Genomic DNA, 20571 nt, shown 5'->3' on the forward strand with positions numbered 1-20571 from the left:
TGGAACCCAAAGATGGCCCCTGCCCAGTGCAGTGGGACTAGCTCATTGCCTTTGCTCCCATCCTGCACTGTGATGTGTTTTATTTTTCCTGAATTCAAATGTATTGACCTCTTGGGTTCTGTTCATAGTTAAGATGGGTCCTGAAACTTACTGAATTGGGGTGATGAATTAAAACATCTGTTTTTGAATGCAGCTGGATTTTATTCTCTTGTAATTACTTAAATTCCTTTTTTTAATGAGAAATTTAGTAACTTTGACAATATCTGGGTATAATGATTGTAATTTATTTTAATTTTACTTCCCATATTTTCATTTACTACCCACACTACACAGTTTTATTCAGATATTCAAAATGGAGAAGAGAAATAAGGACAAAATGAGAGTGTGGGGAGCAGAAAGTAAAAAAATTGCTGAGAAAGGAAAGAAAAATTGACACACACATACATCAACCAGAAGAATTTGTTTTCACAAAGGAACTTGCAGTTCTCCAAAGAGTTAGCAGGAATAACATGGATCTGGTAGATTCCCCCAGGTTCCAGTACAGGAACTTCTTATAACAGGAAAATAAAATTTTTAGGTAGGTTGATTCTAAAGTCATATGTAATTTCTTACATTTATATGTTCAGTTCACAATTCCAAAAGTAAACAGAAATTATAATATGCCCAAAAGAACCTGCAGTACCTGAAAGGCAGCACCTGAATGAAAATTTCAAAATATTGTATAAATGCTGCAAGGATACGACAAAACCCTCAGCTTCTCTTAACTCTACAGGCAGATGAGCTACAGCACCTCCTCAGCCAATCAGCAGTAGTAAAGGCTCAGAACAGGAAGCTCTTTAAAGTACAGTATTTGTGAACATTAAAACAGTACTTTCCCATTTCTGCCCTTTGTTTTTCTCTTCTTTGTGTTTGTAGAGTCAGAAGCCACGGGTGAAGTTACTCATGGAGAAATTTGAGAGCTTTAGCAGAGGCCTAGAGGATCCTTCAAACAGTCGACCCCTCACAAGACAAGAGATTCCTAAAGGATTACAGACAAGGAACGCAGCAATTGAGAAATTTACAAGTAAAGGATATGCTGCATTTTGTCCAGGACCCAGTACTCTTCACAAACCTGCTCAGCCTAAGCCTCCTCTGGCAGTCAAGCCTTCAAGTGATGATAAACCAGAGAAAGATCCAAACCCACCACATTTAAACCAAGTGGCACAAAGGTTTGGTGTTCAGCTTCAGCCCATTAACAGAGGAAATAATGAAAAAGCTGGACGCACTAAACTCCCTATCAAAACCAGTAAGCCATCAAAAGAGGACCCAAAGCCTTCGAACCCAAAACCTGCATGGAAGAAGTCCCTTGCTCCTCCTGATAAAGAAAAAAATCCTCTAGGATCAAAACCTAATTTAAATTTTGCATCACAGAAGAATGAGGAAAAACCGAAATTCTCAGAAGTAGCTGCACTTAAGGAAAAATTAAGGTCTGCAACACAAGAAAATAAACCCAAGCCTCCTGTTTCTAAACGACCTCTTGCACAGAAACCTTCTCTAAACAATGAGGTATCTCAGAAGGAAGACACTTCCAATAAAAGTGATTCTCTGCAAAGACAGTCTGGACCTAGAAGAAATACACATGCACACCAAGAAGCAAAAAAAATGGGTGAAAATAACTCTGCTGCAGAAGCTCCAGGCAGTACTATTCTTAAAATAGCTCTGAGGCCTACTGGCCTCAGGTCCAGCTTATCAAAAGGAACCCTCAAAACTGTGGCAGAAAACACTGAAGAAAAGGGAATGAGTGCTGCCAAGAACTTCTTCCTCAAGAAAATCACCGAGGAAGAATCAGGTTCTTCTCATAAATTCCCTGAGATGAATAGGAAGCTTGCTGCAGGAGGACCATCAGATGAATCACAAGAGGATAAGGACGTGAGTTCTAGAATGCCCAAGTGGAAAATCTTGTCAGAAGTGGCCAATCTGGGCCAGCCCCCAAAAAAGCCTTACAGAGACGACTTTAGGGGCCTGGAAGACTTCCTGAAGGTCCAACAAAAATTCCGTAAGTCCACTCTGTTCTTGCTTCCTTAGGTATTAGCTTTTTGATACATTTAGAACCAGGTTAATTTCAGATGGAATCTCCTCTTCTGTTCAGAAATAGCTCATGCATCAGAAAACCCTTTAAAGCTGTAACTTGGGCTTCTGTCTCTTCTGTACAGAAATTAAATTATATTCTCTATCCTTCAGTGGTAAAGTTCAGGAAGAATGTTTACTGTATTGGGTTCACCTGTTTCTTAAAACTACTCAGATGCAGCTATAACTTGTGTCAGGGAGTATTTTCTCAACAGGCATTTAAGTCCTGATTTAATTAAACAGATCAAATTTAGATGCTTCAATTTTAAGTGTAGTTAGTGGGAAAAGGGGGATGCCCAATGGTGTGATTAGGAGCTCTGAAGTTGCTGACAGTGGAGTGGAGCTCTAACTCCACACTGTGCATGTGTGGTACATCAGGCACATTCATGTAATTTAGTTGAAACATAATTTGTCCTCCTACCTTCTGTGTCTAGAATACAGCATGGCTTGTGTTTCATCAGTTCTGAGTACACATAAGGCAGGTCTTCCTGACGCGGGAGAGGTTCAGAGGGTCTATGGCAGCATGAAAAAGCTCAGAGCTGATTTCTCTTAAGATAAAAAGCCTCATTAAAAACACAGTTTCTGCATGCAGCTATATGTGGTGTTACTCAAAGATTAGGAGTGTATCGATAATTAAAAAATTTGCTTTCTTTTCAGCTGATGTGTTCTGGTTTTTGTCTGTTACCTTACAGTTAAGGAAATGTTCTGACAAATCCAAGATCAGGCCAAGATCCTCAAATGATGCAAATTTGTGTATATCTTTAAGACAAATACACTCATATACAATCTCAATACAAAAAGACAGCATTTTCAGCCAACTACAGGAGTAAATGTTTTGGTTATAGAAGAGTAAGAGCTTTGCTAGTTAAAACATTGAGAAATCCTGACAAAGGCTGGAAATACAGAAAATGACAATTTATTTTAAATACATTTTTAAATTTACTTTAAGCAATTAATTGATGAATCTTTATTTATTGTTCTGCTCATTGTTTATTCAGATTTTTTTTCTGGTTCCCATTCAGTTATAGACACAAAGTATTTTTTTCATTATCTTTTTAAAACTGAGCATAAGAAATATTTAGCCTGTCCATTTTAAATTAGCACTGTGGGCAGGGCTGTAAGAATATCAGAATTTTTGTTACAAGGAGGGTGTCCAGTTGTCACTAAGCAGGGGTAAGAGCAGCCACCACCCTGACAGTCATGGGAACATGAGCTAAGGATCGAGCTGCCCAGCATGGCGGCCCAGGTGGTTTCCGAATATGTTGCAAGACTCAGACACAACTAAGTAGAAATTAAGGATCATACATGGTCTTTTCTATCTCACAGTCATAGGGGCAGGTCAAGAGTGAAAAATTTAGAAACCACATCCATGAGAAGCTGTGTCCCTGAACTTCAGCCTTCACTCAGAGAGCTAGCATGTAGACCTTGATATTCCGTTTGGCTTTAATTAATGTAGCCCATTTCATTGTGGCCAGAAGTCTACACAGAACAGTTCTGGTGGACAGGCAAGTTGTTCTAGAGTGAATCCTGAACAAACTCCTTTTCAGCTCAACAGTTGTTCATTGTTGATGGGTTTCTTGGAACATAAAAAAACTGAACTGTGTTTTTTTTCTTAACTGTCATTTCAAGAATCGAAGTCATGTCAGGAAGATGCCACCCCTCACAGCACAAATTCTTCCTGTTCATTACTGTGTCCTGGTGAACAGAAGTTTTCTCTAGTTTTTTAATTTGCTGCTGTGATTCAGGTGCTGAAAATAAAGAAGACTAAGCAAATGAAAATAATTTTTCCATTCAACAAAGCTTTCTGAGATCTAACCTTTGGAGCTTTTGGTCTGTAATAGGGCAAAAGTTAGGCTTTGCATTGTTCTTTGAGACGAAAAAACCTCCACACCGTGGTTTTTACACTTGTGTTAGGGGAATGTGCCTGCACTATAGAAAACCTTGTATCGCCTGATTTAAAACATGAGTTTGAATCCTGCTTTCTCAGAAGTATCAATTCACCCCTTTTTCTTTGGTTGTTATCCTTCCCCATGAAACCTGTTTTACTGGTTTTTGAAAATAAGTATTCACTGGGCATGAAACTACATTAAAAGTTAGAGGCTGAAGGACTTAGCTTGGACACAACAGTCTTAGTTAAGTGTGGGAGAAGGATTTTAATCATCCACCATGCCTGCATGAATACTAAGGGATGTTAGTTTGATGTTGGCCTTGCTGTGGATTAGAAATTTTCATCTGGTCCTGAAAAAATTTCATGATAAAACCTCTGTAGATACAAATGTCTTTTTCAAGAAAGTCTCACAATTGACATGCTACTATTTTCCAGTGAAGGCAGGCTTTAAGAAATTCCTGTCTGGGCCTGCAAATACATGGCAGAATAGTAAATTCCTGTGTTATGTCCCATTGCAGCCATTTTCCATGACGGATCATATTTACCTCAGCTAAGAATCAATGAGGTGCATATGCCTTCTGTGTTCAGAAAACAATAACAACTACATTGTTTTACAATAAACACCCAAGGTCTTAGAAAAAAGAAGAGAAACAAAGTCATTTTGCTGACAGATTTCCATGTGAGGCCACAACTGTAGTATTGCTTACGAGGAGAACCACACGCAGCGCAGTGGGATCATACAGGTACAGGTGGCCACACACACAAAGCCAGCCAGAGGCTGAGCCCCCAGTGCTCTACACACCTCTGCACAACTCCTGAACAACAAACACCGGGGCTTCAGTTTTATTCAGTGAATAAAAAGTGGGCACATGCTGTCAGTCTGCTTCAGTCAGGGAGAAAATTCCTCAGAATTTTTAAGAGCCTCCACAACAAAGAATATTAAGGCCGTGGAGGAAACCATACCACTCTGGATTTTTTGAAGCATTACCTTAAAAGGTCAAGGGTTTGTCACATAATTCTGCTAAAACGTGGGCAAAACTGTAAATTAAACTGCCAGTATGATTTACAGCATTGAAAAAAAATCACTGCAATTTAAAAATTAATTTGACCATCCTTAGAGAAATATGAATGAGACCACTATTTATCTAAGTTAGTTAGTTAGTTAGTTAGTTAGTTAGTTAGTTAATAATGTTAGTTAGTTAGTTAGTTAGTTAGTTAGTTAGTTAGTTAGTTAGTTAGTTAGTTAGTTAGTCAATCTGCCTAAGAAAACAGATAAACCAACATTAAGTGTTTCCTTGCAGGTAATTGCTCAGAGTGCAACTTGCTGCGGTTGTGTATAAGGAAGGAAAAGTACACAAAACCCACTGCAAATTAATATTTAAACTCATTATTACATTTCATTATTACCTTAGCTACAACATTCTGCAACGTTTTCCAAATGTCTTAAGAGTACATTTTTATTTTTAAAGGAATAAATTGTATCCATTTAACATCAGGAGCCATGTCTCCACTGTGAATTGTCAAAGCTTCTGCAACTGGCAGATCTTCTCCTACGTTTTTGTTTGTTATGGCTTATGTGCCACACTTGTTCCCTTCAAGATTATCTGATTCTCAAAAACTAACAGTAAGATGTGGGTTGTTTTTATCACAGGATGGAGGCACAGAAAACTATTTTTCTCATGTTTACACTTGTTATAGTCTGCACATGAATTCTGCAGTTATTTCTGCAGCTGACTGCCCTAAAGCCCATTGAGTCAGCTAAAACCACTCCTGAATGGAGAAACTAAGATGCAGAATTTAGGACTCAGAAGAGAAGCCATGCGACTGCACCTGTTAATTTTGGTAAGAGATTTGACATGTAGTTTGAGTGGCTTTGAGGCCCCTCTGTTTTGAATCAAAATATATGCATAACATATTCACTCAATAGGTCAGGACCTCTGCAAAGGACTGAATGAAGTACATGAGGTATTATTATTCTCTACTTGAAACCATTGCTCACCTTCCAGCAGGGTCAGTGCTGGATGGATTTAACATAGTGCCTTGAGGATTACTCTGTGTATGAGAGCAGCCTTTGAGAAAAAGTGCTAAGAGGAGTAGTTAGAAAGGAAAATTCATAAGGATGCAGAAAAAAGACAGCCATGAGTTTCTCATGGAAGGTGACAGAAAGGAAGCTGCTGGAAAGAAAAAAAGTAAAACTGATGGAACTGAGTAATTACTTCTGCTTAGAAAAATTCCCTTAATTTCTGAAATCTTGTTCTTTTGTTCACCCATTTTGATTCACAAGAAGAAACACCTATTTGTGTACCTTCATCATGTGGTTGCATTATATGGGTCACAATACAAGAGCATCTCTGCTGTACCAACACCTCAAGTGCTCTGAAATCTGTCCAGATTCCAGAAAACAATGTGAACACAGAGCTTATAGCTAAATATAATTTATAGATTGAAAAAGTTATAAGAACTTGCTGAAATTTTCCCATTCTTTAAGTTGACACATATTTTGCTTAAAGCCTACATTACAACTTTTTTTAGCAAGAGAGTGCATCTAGCTTATCACCCTATTTTATAGACAGCTTTATGGTCAAGTTAGAAAATATCTTGTTTTCCCTGATACACAGAAGTACTGTGGTGATGGAGTTCTGGACATGTTGGTGGTACCATTACTGTAGAATACATCTTGAACCGAAAAGTTGTCTAGCTCCAACAAAAAAAAAATAAAGCTTTGTAGTCTGTTTACTTGTAATTACAGAAATGATTAGCACATACTTCTCGTATTTGAAGATTGATATGTACTGAAATTTCTCTCTGAGCTGAAAGTTCTAATTTCGCTGTACTATTTAAATATTTCCATGTCAGCTCACAGAGATAAAACCTATGCAGCATGCGTAATGTTTGAATTTGAAATAATCTGTGCCCTACTGGTGCAAGTATTTTCACCTTTTTATTTTCTGGACCTATTTTGGTTCACAGAGAGAAATGTTCTTAATCAATCTCCATCATTTGGTGGCCTTACATGGGTAATAATGCAGCACAAACTAATATATTTAATTATAGAAAATATATTAAAATCATAGTTCATTATAGTTCATATATGGAAAACTTCCAGTCATTCTTGAAACTTTTGATATTAAATGCTGCAATAAATATTCAGTATTAATAGACACAAAAAAAACCCATGCCTTTCATAGTAAAGCTGTTAGGAAGGTTTTGAAATTGTATCTTAACTCTTTTTTTTTTTAATCCTAAAAGGTTCCTTTTAGTAAAGAACATTCCTGAGGTCATTGGTTTCCCCTTGAAATTGAACCCTCCTCAGATATGTGCATTTTGAACAATGGTGTTCCTTGTTTGCAAATTCTGAAGAGAAAATCTGCAAACTTCCACTATCCAAATGCAAGACTTTGTTGCATGGGAATTTTTTAATGAAAATTATTTTTTATATACCATGATATGTATGATGTAATTATTTTTCACATTGAAAAATTTTAAAACCCCTCATCATTTTTTTAGTTTGGGAAATAGTCACATTTTAAGAACACTTTTCCAGTAGATTTTCTTTACAAAGTTGCCTTTGCATCATTGTGCGCATTTTCTTTTGAGTTCTCTTTCAAATACAAATGAATTACAAAAGACTATTTTTAAACTATTACTATCTTATATGTCCTCCATCTCTGAATGTTTTCAATTTTTATTCTTTTTTCTTGCAAAAGAAATGATAGCATGCAACATAAAATTAACTGAATCAGGTTTATATTTTTAGTAGAACCTGAAGTAGTCATTAAGGCTTTTTATCAGACAAATGGAAAATTTCAACTGCAGTTCAATTTGGATTTAATTTTGTGTTCCTCTTTAGATAAGTACAGTCTTCTCTCTATGATAACTTCCAACATGTCTGCAGTTGGAAATCACTTTTCTCATGCCAGTCAGCACTGCCCAGCAGAAGAAGTGTGCTGGACCCCTAAAGAATTAGGAATACCTAACCTTATATTTAGTCACCACAAGGCTCAGTCCTGCAAATACTTTTACGTACCCAAGTACTTTGGGTGAAACGGTGAGCCTTCTTTTTGGGGTAAGATTATGGGCATACTCAATATTTTTCAGCCCTCAACCTTAAATGTAAATTTAGATGCTCACTTTCATATGCTCTATATTCTTCATCTGTTTGTCTCTCTATACATGGAAGGCGAAAAGTCCCCAACCTTCTATGGATCTAGAATTATGTCAACCTTTAATATGTCAACTAGATGATATTTTTGAGAATGTAAGTGTTGGAATAAGTGTTAAACCTTATGTGAAACATCCTTAAGGTAGTTTGTGTATCTGTTGTGGAAAGATTTTCGAATTGAGACCAATGAGAAGTTTTGCTTTAAAAAGGACAGATTCTCCACCTGCTTTGGTCATCTTTCTCATGATGTTATGAACAACTGTGAGCAAAATTATCTGAAAAAGGATGAAGACCTGGGTCTTCATTTCCCCTTTTTCCCTTTCTCTGAAATTCCACTATTTTGGGATGTAATTTTGTTTGCACGCAGGAGAAAAAAAAAGCTAAATCACCTAACTCAGAGGAAAATCGGGAGAGATGAGAAGAATAAAAGAAAACTCATTAACGATTGTACCTAGGCATTTTTAAAAGTAAAGTCTGGACTTGAGGAGAGCAACAACCAGAAACTTTCCATGCTTTTTGTTTTCAAGGTATGAGCAGTATCACAACTGAACTTTGTTGCTACAGTATGTGTCACATCAGCATAATCAAAAGCCCTGAGTTTCCGCTCTTTTGTAAGTTTACCTGCTCACTCTGAGCAGCTCCAAAGCAGCATAATAGTGAAACCTGAAACCATGGCTTGTATCTAAATGAAAATGTGGTTAGGGAAGCAGAGCAGAGCACAGCTCTCTGCACATTACAGATGAAGTAGGAAGTGGCTGATCAGCTGCTGCAGATGTTGTTGCAGGTTCTCAGTAAACCCTCTGTAAAACCCAGAAGGCTACCCAGATCTTGCATGTAGAACTGGTGAGGTGCTTTACAGTAAAACTGGAAAGCATGTTGGGTTTGCAGAGTAACTCAAAAACATTTTGCTTTATAAAAATATTCTTTTAAAGACTTTCTGATTTGTAGCTGCTTAAAAAATCCTGAAGTCATTTTATGATGAAAACTATAAAAATTCACTAATAATTTTTAAATTACAAGCATTTTTTCCCACAGAATATTTAAAGTTTCCTTGTAGTACCTGCTCACTGTCAGGTTTTTTTTAACATTACTAAAAGCTGGAGTCAGCAAGAGACCAGGAGCTTACTGCATCAGGGGTCGAAGGCAATAAGATCTCACCAAATGCCATACTCTAGGCCAAAGAAAGAAGGTGGGGTCTTTTTTAGAATGCAAAGTCAATAATCCATTTTTGCCTTGCATGTTGCAAGAGACCGCATTGTTATAGAAGGGATTTTCTTACTTACCTATGTATATGTATTTATACTGTCTATTTATGGTGAAGCAGGTATGATGAGACCACTCAAAATGGAATGTGCACAGTACTATGCATTGCAGTTCAGTTCCAGTTTTATTTAGGATGCAGGCTTGAACCAGAAATTTCTGGATTGAGGCAGTGGATAGGCAGGATGCTACAGTCTGATACCTTAAATATCATTAACAGTTCAGTCTTTGTGGTTAAGTCTGGACTATTTGGAGACTGGAGGCCAGACTAATGCATTTGCAAGAGAGTGTATTGCAGATAAGATCAACACAGTTGTTTTGAGCTAACTGGGATTTCTAAAGTGCTGCTGGCTTTGGGAGCAGGTATACATTGCTGCTGCAGTCCCGCCAAGCGTGAGAAAAATATGAATAGTTGAAGCCAGACCACCCTCTGCTAGAGCAGGATATTTGCCTGCTTCAAGGGAGATTATCAAAATGACTATTTTTCATTGTTGCCAATTAAAAGCTTTGTGCCAAAGAAACACATTCTATTGCAATACTGATTTGATCAAACAGACGGGTTTGTCTCTTCAGCTGATGGATGCAGAACTGCGGGTATGAGTGCTAAAAAATACGTGGGATTTTTTTTCCCTTTGACAGCTTCTATTCTGCTCAGGCTGGTAATTGGATGTTTACCGTCTTCTGTGTGCCAATCTCTCACCCAAACACCGAGATACCCTGGTATTTAGGGAGGCAATAAATAGAGACATGTTAAGTTTTATTAATACTGGAATCAAAATCACCCTTGCACATGAGTCCAATTCATTTTACAATTTTGAAAAACAAAGAACTATCTGTGACCAAAGGACTGGTTCCTTCAAGATTCCCATCCCACGAAGTAATACATGTTCTGGGTGTAGTTCATTACAGACTTTAGGCAGTGCTTGGACTTCTCTTCGTTTTGCCACATATTTATGGAATGAGCATCTCAGGACAGAGTGATGAAGTATCTCAGGGCAGCACTGAAGGTTTTAATAGGGTGAGAATGGCTTTTTCTCATTCTTGTTCTGTCCTGAATGCTTTTGCTCACATAGAATTCACAAGTTCCAAAAGAGCTGGACTTCTAATTCCTGAGTTCACATGGGAGAGGCATAGAAATTATGCTCTTTTATGCAGGTTGATTTCTTCTGCTGTTGAACACAGGATATCTGGATATGAAGGGAAGATGGGATCTTTCTCTAGAGGTCATACCAAAGATATATCAGTGTTTCCCTTTCACAAGCCAAGAATGGCAAGGGTCAAAGTCACAAGTATTGCATCAAGACAACTTCAGTGTCCTTCACTTCCCAATAAACAAACGTTCCCAAGAATGTAAGTGAACTTTTGGCCAGTGCCCATATGAAAGCTGTTTGAGAAGGTTCTCCAAGAACGCAAGATAGATTTTTGCAGTGTTCTGTGCATAGCTGTACTGTAAGTGCTGAGGCTCTGGGCATGATTAAAGAAGTTTAATGCCACAAGCAGCAGTATAATGGGACATTCTGTGGACAGTTTTTATAGCAGGTTTCTCTATACAGCTGCAGTGCCTTTTCTTCTGTTCTTTTGTTTCTATTTGAAGAGCTTCCGTTTCAGCCTCTGTTTATTCAGTGCAGCACTACTTCTGAAAAAGCTGAGTCCTGAGAGAAGCTGTTTGGATACCAAAGTGTTAGCTGTCAAAGCTGTCACACAGTGACCACCCTTAGCACTGTTTACTGTGATGAGAGTGCTTCAGGTGCATGTGAAGCTATAATGTAGTTTCAGTTTAATTTCTTGATCTGAGTGTCTGCTGCTGACTGCTGTTCTACTACCTCCATGGAGCTTTTCCATGTTTTTATAGTACCAAGTGTCCCAGATTTAAAAAAAACAAAAAACAAAAGAGCTGCTCCATTAAAACAGGAAAAAAAACCAGTATTGAATGTTATGATAGCTTTGGCTCAGCAGGCCTGATTATTACACCTTTGTTTCCAAACAGCTTTTCAGCATGTCACTTTTCTACCTAAATCATTCCACTATTCCTAGTATTAGAATTAAGTATTTTACACCTACATCAGTCTCGGTCATAAGTGTAATTCATTAAGCTAATTAAAACTCTTAAGGCAGAGAAGAGTCAGTTAAAATAGTTAGTAAATGAAAAAGCAGTATTTCTATTAATAATGATGTTACTGTTAGATGATAACAAACTACAAAAATTAAAAAGAACAAGTTGTTCAGCCTTTATACTTAAAAATAAGCTCTTAATCTAAAATGCATGTGGTGTCCTTTCCTGGCTCACTTTCCTATTGCCTGAATTTGGCTCTCAAGAGACATCAGATGAAAGAAGTATTATGCACAGAGACTTGGGAAGAATTTTTACCTTAGTCCTACAAAGGACTTATCACAAGTAATACAATATGAAGACAAAAGGTTCATGTGCATGTTGAGCACATACACAACACTCTGTTAGGACAACATGGATACAACCACAGAAAAACTGATGTAGGATTCCCTATTAAAACACAACAATAAATTTGAGAGTATTATTAATACCAATTAACATGGCTTTCAGGAAAACAAAACAAAACAAAACAAAGCAAAAAAAAAAAACCAAACAAACAGAAAAACAGACTCCTTTCTGGTTGTTTTATTTGATTAGACTCCAGAATTCATCTGGAGATACATTCATATTCTGGAGACGGGTTCATCTTTATAAGAAGTTTTAGGGCAATGAGGAATTGTAGTCTGCAGATGAATAAAGACTGTGAAGAATTAAATGCTAAGATATAGTCTGCAAATATACACATACAACAAGAGCACAGTGAGGTGTAACCTTGGCTCATTTAAGCAAAGTTTGCTTTTATTCAAATGCAGTTGTACATATATAATGAAGAAATGTAAACCATACCTGTGAAACAAGGTTGTGTAATGATTTGGAGGAAAAAAATCAAGCTATAAACAGCTCTACAACTGGGTAAGGACTGTGATGAGACACAAGACTATAATGCATAAGGGTTATCAGCTTGTACTCTAGATTCTTGGAGTTTTACCCTTGAAGAATTTTCATATAATTACAAAGTTTTTGAATAAAAGATTTTTGCTCATGGACATTGGTTTAATAGTCAGGAGTCTGCTCTTGCAAAAAAGGAGGAGAGATGACAATTGGAGAAAATACTGAAACCCCCCGGATGCAATCAGTAGAGATATGGCCAGATGAAGAATGACTTGCAATTTTCATCACTACATCTGGCAGACAACTGCATGCTCTGTAGAATTCCAGTGCCAGATTTTCTACAGTGTTGGAGAGATAACAGAAATAGCTATGAAATAATTGCTACATGGGGAAGAAAAAAAAAAAAAAGCACCCTTGACTGAGATTTAAAAGGTTGAGTCTTTTAAAGTCACTGAAAAGACATCTGAGTTATGTAATAATTCCAGTGCTGTCAATACCTTTTGGGTATAAAACAGTGGTGATAAAAAGACTTTTGACCTTGTGTGCAAAGGTAAAAATAAAAGTAAAAGAACCTGAAGCCTGAGGAATTTAGAAAACAGTAAGATGCAGATTTTAATAATAAGCAAACTTAAAGTACCACTACAAAAACTCTGTAGTATTCTTTGTCTTGTCAACGCTCCTCAAACAACTGAAAGTCACATTTTATCCAAAATGTTACTTTAGTATAGCTCCAGATGTTGATCTCAATATTTCAAATGTGATGTAACACACAGGACAGCAATAAAAGGATGTCTGCATTGAATTGGAAGGGATATAAAGAAGTTGTTTGTCACTATTTTGATGTCCATCCCAATGTACAGGGTAAGAACAACTGTACTAGAACTTATCCATGCCATAAATTTATCCTACTTCTTCAACATGGACCTCAAAGCATGAAAATTCCACTTTCACTGTTAGAAAGTGCCTTCTAACAAATGCTGGTTGCTTTTAAGAATGTTACTTATTGCCTCTTCACTATGGAAAAGAAGGGGGGGAAATATAAATTATACCTTTCTTTGCTACCAGAGACTTAGGTATTAATTTTGTTCTACCCCGATATTACCACACTTCCCTAAACCACCACCATTTGTTCAATATATTCAGGAATTTATGTTTTCTAGACCTCATTCTCACTATTCTCCTTTGGGTACTCTCCAGCTGACACACATTGACCCTGCTGTAGCCTCCTCAGTACTAAGAGAAAGGATAATTTCACTTAACTTTTGGGCTATATTTTTTAATAAAATATTAAAAACATAAGTGGTACAAATTTAATCTTGATATATCTTAAATGGTAAGGATCTTCTTTTGTAATATGCATGTTCCTTAATGCACAAACCAGAAAAGAATTCACTTGTGTAATCATCTGTTTTGGCACTATCAGTATTTTGCTGTTTAAGTAATGGAGGAACTTAACAGGTTTAAAATGCACCATTGTTCATATATATGTTGACAAGTTGGTCTAAGCATCCATGAAGAAATATATATCCATAATTTTTTTAGTTGTATGGTAGTACAGAGAAAAACTGTCAAGGTTTGATAATTTCACTTAGATTTCCATGTGAGATAAGGAAAGGTCCATCCTAAAGTTACCAACTCCCCTTTTCCTGTCCATCACAAGGACAGAATCCCAGACACCCAATAAGCTAAAAACACTCTTCCAATAGCTTCTTGCAATTTTCAGTCTTACCATTAAACTTTAGTAAATATTTGTTGTTGTTCTGTGTTTTGAGCCACTTGTTTTTCAGTGAGGTTATCATTTCCTTTACTTGACAAGATTCTAATCTGTCACAGGTGTGAACTTAAATAAATTCTCCAGAAAACAAAGGGGTTTCTTCTCAGTTGTAATTGATTTTAACAGAACTCTGAATTTGTTTTTTCCTGTGGTTCTCCTTTTCCTTGGATTTTTCTGGATTTGTCTCCATGCAGCTGGGGACGGTTCTTTTGGGCTAGATTTTAATCCACTAATAATACTTCAAAACAAAAAATCATACTTCAAAAACATCATAGCATCAAAACTCTGACTTAATTTGCTTATGTAGATGATTTCTCTCAAAATCAACCCTCAGAGCAGTTGCTGTGGTTTGGTTGTGGTTTGTGTAGGGAGCATGAATTCAGTACAGCACACATGCATACCAGCTCACTCATGTAATTGTGGCTTCTGTGCCTAGTGCAGAGCACCATTAGTTTTTGAGGCTACACCTGTCTGCTGAGGGTGTAGCTTTCTGTGCAGCTTTGCCACTTTTCTAATCTGAGCTTGCTAGAAAAGTCCAGACTTTCTACAACTTATATTAAAAATATATTTGAAGATGTTCAGAGACCTGTATCTGTCTTTATAAAGGCCAAAATGTGTTTTTGTCTCTCATCTCTTCCCTTAAAACTCTTTGTTTGAGCAAAAAAACCTCAGCAAGACTATGTCAGTGCTCATATGAAACCCTGCAGCTGGCCTTTTAAATGAATTGTGGAATTAAATTATAATTTAGTTTTGAAACACAGGTATTAATATATTGGGTGAACTATGCTGTTTTTGTGTCTAGTTCATGTCTTGGCAAAGACGTTTTTTTGTCCTTGTACAGGGAGAACATTTTCGAATGCAGAGTCTCCTCCTCTCTAGTGTGATAAGATAATGCAACAAAAATATCTAAGAGGAGGTTCAACAAAATATACTTTGTCTAGGGTGTTTTCAGTACTGATATCTTACCCAAAAACTTCATCAAACACTGCAAAGTTCCTTCGTCAGATGTTTGCTTGATAAATTCAGTCTGTTCTGCTATATTTCAGATCCTGAAAATGAAGGTTCAAAACAGAAAATACTTTTCCACACTGCTGTGCGACCTCCTCTACCAGCCTTTCACCCACCCCTGCAGGTGCCAGCAGCACCCAGTCTGCCTCCCAGAAACATCAAGCCCAGCTCTGAAACAATGTGAGTGAACATAAGCCACAAGATCTTTATTTTCTCACCTTTCTCTGCCTACCACTTTCCTCCTGGTGCAGCAAGAAAAGGCTGCATGTGTTCCAGGTTTCTGAGAGAAGGGTGTCTCACACTATTTTCCTTATCCCACCCTGTACCTGGCCTGTTTAGAATTAGCTTTTTGTATTAGTTTGTACCCTCCATCTATTCAGTTGTTTCCCTGAATTGTCTTGTGTATAACAACAATGTTTTTGTCCTCTGTTGGAGAGGGTAAGGGGAAGGGAGCAGACTGGTTTTTTACTCCAGAACAATCCAAAAACTTTAAACACTAATAGAAAATCAGTTGCCTCAATAGCTTAAGGTTTTCCCTGAATTCTTCTGGGCAAAGAGGGCGAGGAGAGTCAGGTCCATGAGCCAATACCCCAGGAAGCAGCTTTGCAAGCTGGAGGAACTGAGCTCAGCACTGATTGTGAAACTGCACTGAGGCCACGACATGGCCTTGTGTGATAACCTTGAGAAGCCTCTGTTGTTATGGGGCTCCTTTCTTTATCCTTCTTCGAAGAGCTGCGTACAGAAGTGGGACCTCTGCTGACAGAGTTGTAAGTACTTGAGTCCAGCATCAAAACTGACCAGAGTCAAGCTGAGCCTGAATAATGAGCTGCTTCCTGGCCAGCAGGTACTGCAAAGAGCATCACCCAGCAGGCAGGAGGAGGGAGGGAGGCGTGTCCAGCTCAGCGCTGTGTGACAGCATCAGTCCTGCCTCACAGCCGCAGTACCTGCAGCAGCCATGCTGGGTATTCTCCTCTTTACCCAGGCATAGGAGCCAAGTTTGACATCAGACACTTTTTAAATGTACCTCCACATGCCCTGTCTGCTCTCTCATTCCTGTGGGCCCTGTAAATTCTCCTCTCTGCTAAAAATTTGTGCCTGGATGCTGACACCTTTGCTTTCACCTGTCTCCATGCTTTCCCCATCAAGCCAGTTTTAGAACATCCCATTCTGCTTTCAAGTCCTGTTTTTGATTACACTTCTTTGATGATAACTGTCAGCCCTTGTTCTCTTTCTGCTGTTAAAAAGCATTATAAAGTTAAATGTCTCTGATATTATTAGTTATATTCTCAATTCAATTTTCCGTTTTTCTCATTTGAACAACATTTTAAATCTAAGAGCCTTGGTGACATTTTACCTGGCCTAACCTTTACACCGTTTCTCTTGTCCCTTGTTTAGACTTTAAGCCCAACAAGTCAAAGTCTCAGAGCTATATTTAGCATTGAGAAAAAGTCTGAAATTGTACTTTTGCACTGTAAGAAGACTGCACCTGCAAAAATGGTTAAAAAACCTAACAGATTCTTTCCATTCAGTCAGCCCATCTGCTTATGATATTTTTCATACCACACTCTCTCTGAGTGCCTTTGGCTCACTTTGATGTTTTTTACTCTAGATCAAGATAGCCCCACCTGAAACACTGTGTCACAGTCAGAGAGAATACTTTAGAAAATCTTGTATGTACTTAAGTAGGATATAGGGCTCAATAGACTGTTCTGCTTTTATATAAAATAGATAATAAAAAGCACCAGAAAAATGGTTAATGAAAATGTAATCATAAAACTATCTTCATACGTTTCACATGTTTACCTTTTCATACTTACAGAAACCTAGAAAATGAAGAAAATTATGATGACGTTGAATTTGTTTCACAGGGTAAGATGCATACATTTTATACATTTTAATTAATGGCTACTGTGAGAAGCTGTAAGCATGTTGTGTTTATAAGATAAAGAAAAGGCTTTTGTATTCAAGAGTGATTTGTTTACTAATTATACTGGTTCTGCCACTTTATGAAGATGGTTGTCTCGTAACACTAATGGATCTACTGTTCTGTGATTAATATGATAGATTCTCAGAAACTGCATTAAATTTCTTTCTTCCCACCCCCTTATCCTCTTTTTCTATTTTTTCTTCTTTTTATCTTTCTTTTTGTTTTTGTTTGGTTAGAAATATGCTGGGACTATAAATCACCAGATCTTCAAACCTGACCAAAAATGAATGCTGCTCTTTCAGAGTTGACATTGTGTGGTCTAGAGAAGGAGGCACTGTTTTATACTTAATTAAAAAAAAAAAAAGATGGGTTGACTGTGCTTTTACTGTCACTTTGTGGTCTGAGGCCGTGAGAGGCAGTGAGCTGTACCAGGAGCAGCAGACAAGCAGATTGTGACACCAAGAATGCCCATCTGCCTTCTGACCCCTCCTTGGTGGCACTTGGTCTGTGCCAGGCACACTGTGCATCATTTAATGGGTTAGCCGTCCAGACTCACAGCACTGCAGGCTGTGCAGCTGGAGCACAGCTTTCCTTACCTACCTGCCTGCAGAGTAAGGAGGAATCAGGAGATTCACAGACTACCTTTTCCTGCTGCCCAGGGCAGAGGCTGCCTTAGGAAAAGAGCCTTTGGCATACTTGTTCAGCTGTTGGGCTGGTGCAAGCAAGTTCTTTGAGGTCTCCTTGGATTTATTAGGTTTTTAACAATCATAAAAGTAGTGATTTTGTAAAACAAATAACATAGGTAAATTCACTAACATCCTTAAAGATTTTTTAAAACAAATTTTCCACTTTTAAAATGAATGTGGATTATGCTGTTTGTAAATATTTTTAGTTTGCAATGTTCTATGAAAGCAATCTAGAAAAACTGAATTTTGCATTCATACCTTCATCAAAAAACAAGAGTTTGCATAATAAAAGTTTCTAGTTAATATCACTGATGTTATAGGCAGTTTTAAATAGTTAATGCTAGAATGAATTGTTTTCTGTACAAGAAAAAATATAAATATCCTGGTTTTATTTTGTTCCTTTAGGTCATGGAAATACACAGAGGGTAAGTACTATCTGGCAACATTAACCTATCTTTTTAGCAAAAACTTACAAGTTTAGTAAACTTCTTCAACACATTAGACAATTACTTGCAGATTTAATCCAGTGTATTCACAGTAAGCTGTAGAAGCAATTATTTGTTGTGAAGGAAAGAAATAAATTCAGAGAGAAATAGAGTAAACTGGAACAAATTATCAAAGCTGGCTAGACACCAAAAATTGATTAAAAAAAAAGAAAATGGAAAACTACGTCTTCTATTATCACTGACCTTTCATTTCACTGGAATTTTCCAGAAATAATAGAAAGAATGGTCCTGGTCCATTCTGGTAATAAAATATTTCAGTTAATATTTCAGCTAATCACAGACTTTCATCAGTATGTTCAAACACCTGGCTATATAAGGACTAAGACAATCTCTTAGACCCTAATCTGAGTCCCATTTAGAACCTTAGCATTCCAGTTTAAATAGGGCTAACCCTGACACCTTCATCGTGGCAGTCCAATTATCAGCAATGATTAAGACTTTACAGGACACACTTTGCAATTAAAACTTGGGATGAAGCAATGTGCTTCAGCGATTCTAACAATCCAAGGCTTCATAGATATGATATTGTAAAAAAAAAAAATAGCAGAAATAAATGAATAGTGTGTTTGAATAATGGAGTAACTTGTTTGGAGAAGAATAAAGGTATTTGCATTTTGCTATTAATGGTTTTTATATGGCTTGTATGAAGCTTATATAGCAGACCAAGTTTCTTCATGTCTCTTCAACTGTACTTAGACCATTGAAAATGGATTCTTTTTTATAGGGTCAAGAAAGTGATGGAGAGATGTATGAAGACATTAATGACATCAGGTAGTCATTCTAAACTCTATGACCTATTGTATCTTTATTACTATCTTTTCTAATAGTGTATTTCATCTGATATAAAAGTGCCATTCTGCTGCAGGTCCTGCTAGGGATTACTGTCTTCATTCATTTCCCTTGGAGAAAGTCTGTCTCTTCACAGGTTCTTTCCTTGGTAGACCTGCCATGCCCTGGCATGGCAGAACTTCTGCATTAAATAATGCAGTCACTGTGATCGAGGTAACAGAACTCTGATTTCTGATCTAAGGAGTATGTCTGAACCACTGGTTGGAATTACAGCCTAGGAGAAAAAATAAGCTCAGCCCCAAGGTATTATGGTCCCAGATAGGTCTTTTGTTGTGGGTTTTTTTTTAATTTCTTTTCAGATAAATATTCTTAGAACTCTTATGAGAGGCTGGATTGACAATTTTTGTTGCCTGAGTCAACTAGACCTTTCCTTTGATGTCTCTCTCTGCCCCGGTAATGTCTAAATCTATAGGATCTACGGTGTTACAATAGCCAAAGAAAAGCTCTAATTCCCTCTGAATAAGTAATTGATGTAGAATATTTCAGATGTACAACAATTTTCAGCAAAAATTTATTGTTGATAAATAATTTTTTGATTTATAGCCCAAGTGATCCTCATTTCAGGCATTTTTTTAGCAATTTGAGCCTCCCCATCTAGCAAAAGTATTGGGGGAAAAAAAGGGGGAGTTTCACTTGAGCAGCTCCATAGGGTTTCTAAAACACAGGTCTTCCAGCCAAATGGCAGAGCTGGAGATGTAAGCCTAATTCCATCCCAAGTTCCCAAACCCCAGTACCTTCCAGTACACAAGGCACAGTAGGTACCCTGGTGTGAAAAAGTGAGTGCAGAAGACTGACTCATTGTGTAGATTGCTGGAATAGGTTGCAATCAATTTTAAAAACACTGCCAGGGGCATCTCAGGATTCAGTTCAGCCTGCATCAACCACTGGTGGCCGGGGTAAATATTTAACAGCTGCATCCAGTACAACACCTAGACTGCTGCCAGTTCACAAGCATGCTCAACAAAATTATCTCAGAGACATTTGGACACACACATGTGGAGGCAGATAACCTTGTCTGGTGTGTTGCCCTCATGAGGGCAGACACTGTAACTTACAAATGTAGTAAAGGGCTGCTTACTTTATCTGTTGGAGCTGCATTATGGTTTAGAACCTGTAGCTTTGATTTCACTTGGAGAAGTCTTTTTTCATCACTGGCAGGTTTTGCCAGCCTTGGGTAAAGTAGCTCTAAGATTTTCTTCACACATTCTGTTCTGGCAATGCTCTTTCAGATCATCAAGGGGAAAAGAGAAGAAGTGGGACAAAGAAGATAAAAGAATGGACCAAGAGAGGAAAGAACAAAAGGAAAAAGAAAAGAAAGAGCATGAATTGAGGAAAAAGTTCAAAGTAAGCTTTTTATTTGGTAATGTGGACAAAGGTATGCAAGCAGCATTATTTAGCATTGTCAAGTTCAAAATAGACTTTTCACCTGGCTACAAAACTATTTGTTATGGTAGGTAGTTCAAA

General features: G+C 37.5%; 1 protein-coding gene across 1 annotated transcript in view; it reads left to right on the forward strand.

Annotated features, from left to right (window-relative positions):
• Positions 1-940: 940 nt before the first annotated feature.
• FYB1 (FYN binding protein 1) overlaps positions 941-20571 on the forward strand; it is a 37975-nt gene continuing 18344 nt past the window's right edge. Inside the window, exons 1-6 of the mRNA XM_030968786.1 lie at positions 941-2035; positions 15178-15319; positions 16959-17008; positions 18158-18177; positions 18983-19029; positions 20337-20451. Of these exons, the coding sequence (XP_030824646.1) occupies positions 943-2035; positions 15178-15319; positions 16959-17008; positions 18158-18177; positions 18983-19029; positions 20337-20451 (1467 nt within the window). The 5' untranslated portion in view covers positions 941-942. The remainder of the gene's footprint in view (positions 2036-15177; positions 15320-16958; positions 17009-18157; positions 18178-18982; positions 19030-20336; positions 20452-20571) is intronic.

This window comes from Camarhynchus parvulus, chromosome Z (genome assembly GCF_901933205.1).
Source record: "Camarhynchus parvulus chromosome Z, STF_HiC, whole genome shotgun sequence".
In the NCBI taxonomy this organism is placed as follows: domain Eukaryota; kingdom Metazoa; phylum Chordata; class Aves; order Passeriformes; family Thraupidae; genus Camarhynchus; species Camarhynchus parvulus.